At 39.4% G+C, this 11,706-nt stretch overlaps 1 protein-coding gene and 1 pseudogene across 1 annotated transcript; both read right to left on the minus strand.

The window, feature by feature from the left end:
* Window positions 1-4,681: 4,681 nt before the first annotated feature.
* On the minus strand, window positions 4,682-7,433 carry LOC133043141 (olfactory receptor 10C1-like). The gene is made up of 2 exons (XM_061123995.1): window positions 7,368-7,433; window positions 4,682-5,644 (listed from the first exon to the last, which is right to left on the minus strand). Exons 1-2 carry the CDS (start codon window positions 7,431-7,433, stop codon window positions 4,682-4,684), a joined length of 1,029 nt encoding a protein of 342 aa, XP_060979978.1.
* Window positions 7,434-10,178: 2,745 nt separating this feature from the next.
* LOC133043143 (olfactory receptor 10A5-like) lies at window positions 10,179-11,114 on the minus strand (annotated as a pseudogene).
* Window positions 11,115-11,706: the final 592 nt, after the last annotated feature.

The raw sequence follows: 11,706 nt of genomic DNA on the forward strand, positions 1-11,706 counted from the left end.
TCCCTGACTTAATAGTCATGAGTTTGAGCAAGCTTCGGTTGTTGGTGATGGGCATGGAAGCCTGGCATGCTGCAGTCCAAGGGGTAGCAAAGAGTAGGACACGACTGAACGACTGAACTGAACTGAGCAGTGGACTGTCACGAAAATACACAGACTATTTCATACATGTCTAATTTCCTATCAAATTTTTGAAATTATAAATATAAATTGACTTGGTTGATTTGGTGATAGCATAAGACTGAACTAACAATCTATATCTAGATTTTCTCTTCTGCCTCTTCATTTACTCCCTTTTATGCTAAAGAAACTTTTTCACCCTATCCAGTTCATTCTTCGAGTTTAAACCTCCTAAATCCTGTGTTTCCTTTATCAGCAAATAGTTCATATTTGGGACCAGGTCCTAAGTATTTAGATTATTCTGAGAACAAGTTATGCACCCTGCCAGTGTAGCTGCAGGTCCCATTGCTACCTCTGGCTTAAGATAACGTGGGGAATGTCCTATGAACAATTGACTGAAAAATCTGAGCATGTTCTATAAATAATTTTTTCTCATATCTGCAACAAGCAGGAAGTGAACTGCTGCACCATTCAGGCAACTCTAAGTTTAAGTGTTATACTGAATAGAAGTGTGTAATTTGAAGAAAAAATATATCGAGAGAGGGGACATATGTATACCTATAGCTGATTCATGTTGAGGTTTGACATAAAACAACAAAATTCTGTAAAGCAATTATCCTTCAATTAAAAAACAGATAAAATATATAGTAGTATAATATCTAAGATAATGAATTTATCATTTACAAATGCTGTTAGTTATCATTGGCAAGTTTCTTAAAGTCTCTATGCCTCAATTTTTTCATTTTTATAATAGAAATAATAATACCCCAATTGCAGTGTTGTGAGGTATAAGGGAGGTATACTTTGGAAAACACTCAGGACAATGCCTGGCATAGATTAGGTGTCAAATGTATATTTTATCTAATTATTATTATTCCCTCCCTTTTAAGGAGAGGTAGCTCAGGATGAAGATCTATAGTACATTTTCAGAATGGTTAATTGTCTAACTATATAAAAATATCTGAGAAGAACAAGGTCTGTAGGGGTAATATCAAGCAGTTTGGAGAAGGAATATAAATTTGAATATCTCAAATGAGTTAATAATAAAAGAAATAAAAATGAACAACTGAAGCACTATAAATATGGAAAGGAAACTTGAGACCCCAAAAAAGTTAAACAGTGTCATAAAATATGTAATAGGAAGAAAATATGTAGTTATGGAGATGAAGATTTCATAAATAAGTGGTTATTGACTTGAGATTTGAAGAACTTGGATTAATTAGATGAAGAGAATAGTTACAACAACAACATAGTTATTGAAGAGGGAGATTCTAGGGAGAGAAAGCAACATGTGCATTGTCTGCATGGTGAGATGATATTCAAGAAACTGAAAGAAAGTCATTGAAATTAGAACAGAGAGAACATGGAGCTAGATGAGGTCTGTGACAGCAGAAAGGAGCTGGATCTTTTTTGGCTATGCGCTTCATGTTAGTCTGTATTCTAAAAGTTATGAGCCTACTGTATGCACTCAGACATGGTTATGGTTTACTGAAATTTTTAATTTGCAACTATCACCATGACTGTAGTTTGGAACATACTGAATAAGGTCAGTCCTTCCTAGTGGATGTGTTGTTGTTTAGTCGCTAAGACGTTGTCTGACTCTTTTGCAATCCCAGGGACTATAGCCTTCCAGGCTTCTCTGTCCATGATTTCCCAGGCAAGAATACTGGAGTGGGTTGCCATGCCCTTCTCCAGGGAATCTTCCCGATCTAGGGAATGAATCCACATCTTGGCGGGCAGATTCTTTACCATTGAGCCACCAGAGAGGTCAATTAAAGGTCAAAATGATGACAGTTTGGACTATGCCAGGAAAAATAAGGAGAAGTGAACAATTTTCATATGTTTCCTGTGTGTAATTGCCATTATTTTGTGACAGATTGAATATAGTGACAAAGAGAGCTGTGTTAGAAGGACAATCCTAAGACTCCTGTCTTCCATACCGAATGGATGGTGTAGTAGTTTGTGCTAAGATATAGAATGGAAAATTTTGACATATTTTTCAGGGTAGGTTCACTCATAAGCTTGCTTTGGGCATGTCCAGTTGAGATATCTTGAATTTCTGAGTGAGATATCAACTAGAAACTTGATTTCAAATTTTAGATTGGTTCTGTGGGGTGTCAGTGGTTAATGCATGGAAATTAAGATGAAACAAAGGCATATTTTAAATCCCATTGGACCATATATAATATTAGAGACTACATATTATTAGCCAGCTTCAGAAGTTGTTCTTTGTGTTCTTATTGATCACTTACTGGAGATGGCTAAATATGATTTTTTCAGGACAAAATAGGCTTAAAAAATGATAACTGTCTTCAAAAGCTTTACAGGAGACTTTTTGCTAATAAACTTTTACCAAAAAAGACCCACTTCAAATATGTCCAATACTTGTTCTTCCTCTGTTGTTTTTCCGTTGCTTTGAAATGGCAGCTTCTTCCAATACTGATGTTTCCTTACGTGTGCCTCAGAATGCAGACATCTTCTAAGAAGTAAAATTTGACTTTAATATTTCTAGTATGCCTTAGAAGCTCTTTTATTAATATAACTGGACATTTTTGAAGTAGTAGTGAAAGAAAACTTCTGAACATAAAATGAATAAGTTTTGTGTACATATTTTATGAATTTGTAGATCAATATATTAATTATAAAGGAGATTATCAGTTTGCCATTAATAGGGTGCTCCCTATTTTTGCTAAATTCTCATACTTGGAAAATAATGAGATGATAGATGATCCCATTCAAATTTCTACATAAGCCAGGGTATAACATATACCCTGGGTATAACATATACCATAAAAATGCTATGTGTGTCACTGGCTTTCATGTAAAAAAAATCAAATATTTGTAACAGAATGCTCAATTCTTTAGGAACACAACTATGAAATGGCTTTACTTTTTCCAATAACTGTTTAATTTTGCTCTTTTGATTCTCATTTTTGTTTCCCTGAACTAGCTCTGTCAGTTACTATAGCTTGCAGATTTTTTAAATTATTGAAATATAATGAATTTGAATTTGAAAAAGTTTATCATATTTTAAATTCAGAACTCAGCCAATACATAGCAGCTTCTAGACCCTGTGTGGTCTGGTGAATTGGTAAGTTAGGAATGAGAGAGAGGAAAAGGGCAAATTTCCTTACTGTGTGAGGCCAGGAAGTTATAGGATGTAATATACAATGTGGTTCAGTTGCTGATGTACAAGGCTATTAGGTTTCCATTTTTCTGGTTCTTTGATATCTTCCATCAAAGCTTTGTAGTTTTCCTTGTATAGATATTAGCATATTTTATAAATTTATACCTAGGTTGGTTATCTTTTCAAGTATTCTTTATTCGTTTCTAACCCTGCTTTTTAGAGATTCCTATAGTGAACCTCACTACAAGGACAGCAGTAACTGTATGTGAAACAGCCCTCACATTTATGTTTCTATATCCACACCCCCCACACCCAAGCTCCAGGGGATACAACCAAAGTCTGTCTTTAACATTTAGTCATCTGAAGCTCCTCTCAGATGGAAGTAGTTCAGCTGCCCCAGATGCTACATCTCAGTAAGCTTTGGAGTGGAGACTTTTATCCAGTTTCTCCTTTTAACAGACCTTCCAGTTTCTCCAGTAATTCTCTTTAAGGCACTCTTAACACCTTCCACCCTGAATATGATTTCATATGCTTGCAGCTCTACCTTCCCATCTACTGTGAGAGATGGAAAATCTCCTTGAGAACCCACAGTTTTGTAAGTGCAGCATTTCCAACTTGCTTTGCCCCCCTCAGTCTGCCACACATTCGGGTGGATACATGGAGGCGCCTGGGGTGATTTTCTATGTTTTTAATAAATGCAGTTATTTTTGACTTATGTGCTGTCTTATTGAGAACTTAAAGTGCCTCGTTACTTCAGCTTTGGCCACTTCTGAAATGGCTTAATGAGTAAACGAAGCTCCACTGCACTCATGTCACATATTTAAAACAATAGATGCAGCAAATATAATATTAAATTTATTACATGATTTAAAAATGCTTTAATATCTGAAAAGCATAGAGTAATAAATGTGATATCAGGTTTTTATCATTTTGGAGGTACTAACTACTGAAGATTTCTGGTACTTAACCAGAAACAGGTTGGACCTTGGAAGAGACGTCAAGTAGGCTTGACGTGAGAGAGCTGTGTGGGGCATGTCTCCTAGAAGCAGTCATGCATGGGAAAGCATCTCATTGGTGTCCACAACTTTCTATTACTTAAACTCAAGATCTGTTCATACCTTTTTCCTTCCATACATTAAAAATGCATTTTTGATGTTTCTGTTTTGGACCCTCTCCTCATTCTACTAAACCAAGAGTTAGCACTGATATTTCTTTCATGATATATGAAAAAAAGACTCTTTTAAACTTTTACTTATGGAGGAGCTGCTGTGAAGCACTGGAGTAAAATGTCACACAAGTTTGGTAAAGAGATTTCTTTTATCTCTCTTCCAGGATATCACCCTTATTCTGGAATCCAGGAAAATTGGAGGAGAAAAAAATCCAGAAAATACTTCTGGCAGATACATGGGTCTCTAAATAGTTTAGTAATAAACAGGTTTAGGTCATTTGTCTGTGAGTGCTCCTTAGTGTTATTCTTTGAAAGGCTTCCTTCACTTCCTTGTTCCTCAAGGTGTAGATAACTGGATTCAGAGCAGGTGTGACCACGGTGTACATGAGTGCGGTTGCCTTGTCTGTTTCTGGGGAATGTGCAGCCTTCGGTTGGAGGTAAGTGAACAAGGCAGTGCCATAGAAGAGAGAAACAACCAGGATATGAGAAGAGCAAGTGGAGAAAGCTTTGCTTCTGCCAGTGGCTGAAGGGATTCTCAGGATGGTCACCAGAATGCGCACATAGGAGCACAGAATGAGGAGACAGGGGGTCATGATAAAGAGCACGGAGATAGCAAACATCACAATCTCATTGTGGGGAGTATCAACACAAGCTAGTTTCACCACAGGCATGATGTCACAAAAAAAGTGCTGGATCCTTCCTGTTCCACAGAAGGGCAGAGTGAAGATCCATGTGGTCTGGGCTGATTCCACCACGACCCCAGTGGTCCAAGATGCTACAGCCAATTTCAAACACACACGAGGGTCCATCAGGAGAGAGTAATGCAGAGGATGGCAAATAGCTACAAAGCGGTCATAAGCCATGGCTGCTAGCAGGCAGCATTCTGTCAGTCCCAAGATGCTAAATACATACATCTGAGTTGCACAGCGCCCCACGCTTATGGTCTTGATCTCCACAAGCAAGTGCACCAGCATCTGAGGCACCACACTAGTGATATAGCACATCTCCAGAAAGGAGAGGTTAACCAGGAAGAAATACATGGGAGTGTGCAAGGAAGGGGTGCCCCAGATCAAGCCAATGATGAGAAGGTTTCCTCCCATAGTAAACAAGTAAGTGGTTAAGAACACAATGAAGAGAACAGGTTGCAACTCCGCTAGAGAGGAAAATCCCACGAATGTGAAGTGGGTGCAGAGGGACTGGTTTCCACTCACTATGGACTCAGAGCCAGACATCTGTGGAGAGAGCAGAGAGGATATAAGTAACACCTAAAGACATCCAGTCACTTAGCGCTGGTCTCTGTGGAACTTTCTAGGGTCAGTGGTCTGACCTGAGAATCTACACACTTGTATTCCTTTTGCTAAAAGTTTTGAAATGATTAGCAAGATTCCCTGGAGGAGGACATGGAAACTCACTCCAGTATTCATGGCTGGAAAAATCCATGGACAGAGGAGCCTGGCAGGCTACAGTTCATACGATTGCAAGGAGTCAGACATACTGAAGCGACTTAGCATGCATGTATGCACCCAACATAATGGATGGAGTATTTCTTCCTGACTTTGAGTTCTGGATTTTTATAGAACTTTAGAGAAAACAATGGCTTTAAATTACATCCTCTGATGTTTGTATTTACCTTGTTGTTAACCTAATCACATAACCAGACTGTTAGGTGTGTAATATATATGAAAGCCTTCTAAATGTAAAATCGTTAGCCACTTCAGTTGTGTCGGACTCTTTGTGACCCCATGGACTGTAGCCCACCAAGGTCCTCTGTCCATGGAATTCTCCAGGTAAGAGGATGAATGGGTTGCCGTTCCATTCTCCAGCGGATCTTCCCCACCCAGATATTGTACCTGGGTCTTCTGCATTGCAGGCAAAATCTTTACCATTAAGTGTAAAGGAGTCACATAAAAGTTAAGTGTAGAGAGTAAATTGTAAAGGTGCTATGTTCTGGTCTTATGAATTCCACAGTTTTCCTTATATTTACAATTAAGGGCTTGAAAGGGTGAATATTTCTAGGCATTTGTCTATTCATTTTCTTACATATGTTAGTCATTTTTTATTTGAATATGATAAAATCATAATTGGCAGCTAAAATCCATGGAAATCCAAACCACCAGAATGGCCTTTCTATATTCTCAGTATAATTTTACAGGAAATTTGAATGGGAGAACATACCGGGAACCACAAGACAAACTTCCCTTTCCTTGTCAGTCTTCTAGACTCCTGACAATTCTGAATTATAGTATGGTTATAGAATGGGCAGTGTTTCTATTCTGAGAGAGACCATAGGGATTGCATCCACTGCACAGTTTAATTTGTCCCAAGAGCAATTTGTTCAAAAACAGTGACGGACATTCAATGTAAATTTGGTTTTCATTATTTGAGTACATTTCCCAGAAGCAATCTATTGCTGTTAGTTACATCACTTAAATTTCAATGGGTAAAACCCAATATTTCTAATGGATTTACACCTTGCACTTCAAACAATTATTGAATTGTATGGCTATTTTCCATATTAATTTTCTTTAAGTTTTTCAGATGCATGGTGACTGCTCATGTCTTTTTTTTATGTCAATAGAACCAGCATAAGACAGAAAGTAGACTTTGTAGACCAACGGATAGTATTTACTTTAACAGACATTCAAAATTTTGCAGTAATTCTCTTTGAAGTACCTTCAACACCCTCATTATAATTTGATATGCTTATAGCCCCCCTTCCCCATATTGTGTGAGATACAGAAGGAAAATCTATTTCGGAGCCCACAGTTTTGTAGTGAAAAGTGTGAAAGTGAAAGTTACTCAGTCGAGGCCGACTCTTTGTAAACCCATGGACTATACAGTCCATAGAATTCTCCATGCCAGAATACTGGAGTGGATAGCCTTTCCCTTCTCCAAGGGATCTTCCTGACCCAGGAATTGAACTGGGGTCTACGGCATTGCAAGCAGATTCCTTACCAACTGAGCTATCAGAGATGCCAATGCAATGTTTCCGCCGGCCTTGCATCCTCCTCTCTCTGCCATACTTACAGGTAGGTACATGGAGGTCCTGGGGGAAGTTCCAAATCGTGTGTGTGTGTGTGTGTGTGTGTGTGTGTGTGTTAGTTGCTCAGTCGTGTCTATGTCTGTGACCCCATGAACTGTAGCTTGCCAGGCTCCTCTGTCCATGGAATTCTCCAGGCAAGAATACTGGAATGGGTTGCTATCCCCTCTCCAAGGGATCTTCCTCTCAGAGGGATTGGACTTGGGTCTCGTGCACTTTAGGCAGATCTTTACCATCTGAGCCACCAGGCAAGTCCTCCTAACTTTTTAGTAACCCAACTACTATGGACTCATTTGCTGTCTTCTTTAGAATTTAAAGAGCCTCCTTCCTTCAACTTTGGTCTATTCTGAAATGGATAAACAAGCAAAGCAAGCTCCACTGCATGCATGTCAGGTGTGTAAAACAAATAGTTGCAATGAATATGGTATCAACTTTATCACATGATCTAAAAAGTGCTTTTATACCTTGAAAAGCATACAGTGATAAATGTGATATCAGGTGTTATCATTCTGATGATCCGTGGAGATAAAATGTGATATCAGGTTTTATCATTTTGATGGTCTGTGGAGACAGTGATTCGTGAAGATTTCTGGTACTTAAAATCAGTTTGGGCCTTGGAAGTGATGTCACGTAGTCTTAACACAAGAGAGTGGTGCTGGGCACGTCTCCAAGAAGCAGGCATATACTGGGAAGCATCTCATTGGTATTCACAACTTTCTATTACTTAAACTAAAGTTCTGAACACATCTTTTCCTTCTGTATATTATACAATAGGGCATTATTTGAGATGCTGTTTTCGAGTCTCTAACATTCTTCCAAACCAATCTTCAGTACTGATATGTCTCTTGTGATATGTGTGGAAATTAGTCTTTTATTAAAGTTTGAACTATGGGAGGAGCTGCTTTGAAGCTCAAGCATTAAAATGACACACACATTTGGGAAAGAGATTTCTTTCATCTGCTTTTCTGGGAATTCAGCCTTCTTCTGGAATCCAGGAGAATTGGTGATTCAGAATATTCCAGAAACTACTTCAGGCATAAGCATGGGTCTTTGAATAGTTAGATAATAAATAGTAACAGCAAGTCTTCTCTAAGTGATTTTGCTGAGTGTTTTAAAATGCAGACAAAACAGTAGAAGGGATCAGATGTTGTGTGATGACTGGCAACTGTTGGATTGGTCTGTGTTTGTGTGTGTGAGCGCATGTGCGGGTCCACATGCACCCATGCACATTGAAGCGTTTGTTATGTGTGCAGAGACAACTAAGGGTCCGCTTTGGCAGGGAGAGGTTCTGCTATTGAACAGGTGGTGCCTGTGACCCTTTGGTCAGTCTGCTCCAGTGAATGTCCTCTTATCTATGGTTATCACAGTGTCCCATCACTCTCACTTCTGAGCAGGAGAGAACATACATTCATGTTTTTCAGGCACAGAATACCCATATATTTGCTCAGCTTCTACTTGGGCAGTGATGTTGAATCTCTGTATTTAAAATGTATGGGTATATTCCTTTCAGTTGTCATATTACTGACATGCATTCTAGATGAAGACCATTAGTGTCCTGAAATTAGGACCTGATGATTTATGGGAATAGAATGGGAATTTGATCAAAGCAATATACTGTACATTCAATACACAGAAAAGCAGGAAAATTGGGGACAAATAAAACCATAATTTAAAAACTAGATAGATAGGAAAAAAATTTGAATAACAGTATCATACTTTCATCATTGCCCTAGGTAGTATGTAATATATGTTTCTCTAAACCTTCATTTGTATGAAAACCCAAAAGATGAGTGGATAATACCATAGAAGTAAGCTAGTTTTGGATAAAAAATCAGAATCCTTGACTGGATTTACAAGTTAAATACCTAGAGTTGAGTTACAGGGCACATCACTCATCAGTATTTATTGTTGTTGTTTTTGCTCAGTTGCTCAGTCCTGTCAGACTCTTTGTGACCCCATGGGCTGCAGCCTGCCAGGCTTTCCTGTCCTTCACCTTCCTTTGGATGATTATTTAATAGATCATATTAGAGTTTATCACAGGTGAGTAAGCATGGGAGGGTACTCCACTTAAGCTCTCGAATGACAGCATCCTATGTTTAGCACTAAAATATATTAATTTTTTCATTTTTATTTTTAGCACTTTCCACTGAAGAAATATTTTCTTTCATCAAAAAGTGTGAAACTCACTAACCTTAATCCTATTACCATGGTAGTAGGGAAAAATTGCGTAGTGCCCAGGAGATACTCAGTAATTTTGTTGATTGAATATTGTTGATTGAACACAGGATATATACTTTAATGACCCTACTGCACATTTCTCTTTTTGATTTTTATTTATTTAATTTTGACTGTGCTGAGTCCTTGCTGCTGCATGGGCAATTCTCCAGTTGCAGCAAGAGGGGCTTGATCTCCAGTTGTGCACGGGTTCCTCATTGCAGTGACCTCTCATGGCAGACCACAGGCTCCAGGGCATGTCGGCTTCAGAATTTGTGGGCTGAGCGTGGGCTCAGTAGTTGTGGCTCCACAATAGTTGTGGTGTCAGGCTTAGTTGCTCTGCAGAAAGTGGGATCTTCCTGAAACAGGGATCGGACCAGTGTCTCCTTTGTTGGCAAGCGAGCTCTTCACCACAGAGTCACTAGGGAAGCCCCACACTTTTCTTCTGCTTGAACATATGTAAAAGCATAGACGAGGTCCACGTGTTTCTTGGTTGTGATCCTGTGAGTACTTTATGCCACTTGTCTAACCGTATTCCTCAGTGTTAGGCTTTGAAAGGCTTCCTTCACTTCTTGTTCCTCAAGGTGTAGATAACTGGATTCAGAGCAGGTGTGACCACTGTGTATCGAGTGCAGTTGCTGTGTCTGTTTCTGGGGTGTGCACCTTCGGTAGGAGGTAAGTGAACAAGGCAGTGCCCAGACGTGAGAAGAGCAAGTGGAGAAAGCTTTGCTTCTGCCAGCAGCTGAAGGGGTTCTCATGATTGTCACCATAATGCACACAGAGGAGCACAGAAAGAGGAGACAGGCTAAGAATAAAAGGCACAGAGAGAGCAGACATCACAATCTCACTGTGGGAGATATCAACATGAGCCAGTTTCACTACAGGCATGATGTCACAAAAAAGTGCTGGATCCTTCCTGTTCCACAGAAGGGCAGAGTGAAGATCCATGTGGTCTGGGCTGACTCCACCACCACCCTAGTGATCCAAGATGCTTCTGCCAATTTCAAACACACACGAGGGTCCATCAGGAGAGAGTAATGCAGAGGATGGCAAATAGCTACAAAGCGGTCATAAGCCATGGCTGCTAGCAGGCAGCATTCTGTCAGTCCCAAGATGCTAAATACATACATCTGAGCTGCACAGCACCCCACGCTTATGGTCTTGATCTCCATAAGCAGGTGCCCCAGCATCTGAGGCACCACACTAGTGATATTGCACATCTCCAGAAAGGAGAGGTTAACCAGGAAGAAATACATGGGAGTGTGCAAGGAAGGGGTGCCCCAGATCAAGCCAATGATGAGAAGGTTTCCTCCCATAGTAAACAAGTAAGTGGTGAAGAACACAATGAAAAGCATAGGTTGCAACTCCGCTAGAGAGGAAAATCCCACGAATGTGAAGTGGGTTCAGAGGGACTGGTTTCCACTCACTATGGACTCAGAGCCAGACATCTGTGGAGAGAGCAGAGAGGATATAAGTAGCACCTAAAGGCATCGAGTCACCTAGCGCTGGTCTCTGTGGAACTTTCTAGGGTCAGTGGTCTGACATGAGAACCTGCACACTTGTATTCCTTTTGCTAAAAGTTTTGAAATGATTACCCAGTAAAATGAATGCAACATTTCTTCCTGACTTTGAGTTCTGGATTTTCACAGAAATGTAGAGAAAACATGGCCTTAAACTGCATCATCTGATGTTTCATTTTTACCTTGTTGTTACTCTAATCATATACACAGGCTGTTAGATGAGTAACATCCATGAGAGCTTTCTAAATAAAAGGAGTCATAAAAAGCTAAGTGTAGGGAGGAGTACAATGTAAGGTGCTATGTTCTGTTCTTCTGAATTCCACATTTGCCTTAAATCCACAAGTAATCATTTCAAAGGGAGTATATTTACAGCCACCTATCTGTACTCTTATTAATACATACTCATTCATTTTGATTTGAATATAATAGGACCTTAATTGGACAGCTAAAATCCATGGAAACCAAAACAAACAAAATGTCCTTTCTGTAACCTCAAAGTAATTTTACAGGAAATTTGAAT

This window comes from Dama dama, chromosome 22 (assembly GCF_033118175.1).
Source record: "Dama dama isolate Ldn47 chromosome 22, ASM3311817v1, whole genome shotgun sequence".
NCBI classification, from domain to species: Eukaryota; Metazoa; Chordata; class Mammalia; order Artiodactyla; family Cervidae; genus Dama; species Dama dama.

Excerpts from the sequence above, each read along its gene's own strand:
- LOC133043141 (XM_061123995.1), bottom strand. The coding sequence starts at position 7,433 with ATGGCAGAGAGAGGAGGATGCAAGGCCGGCGGAAACATTGCATTGGCA. Across the intron at positions 5,645-7,367 it reads CATCTCTGATAGCTCAGTTG|ATGTCTGGCTCTGAGTCCAT; the intron begins GTAAGGAATCTG and ends CTCTCTCCACAG.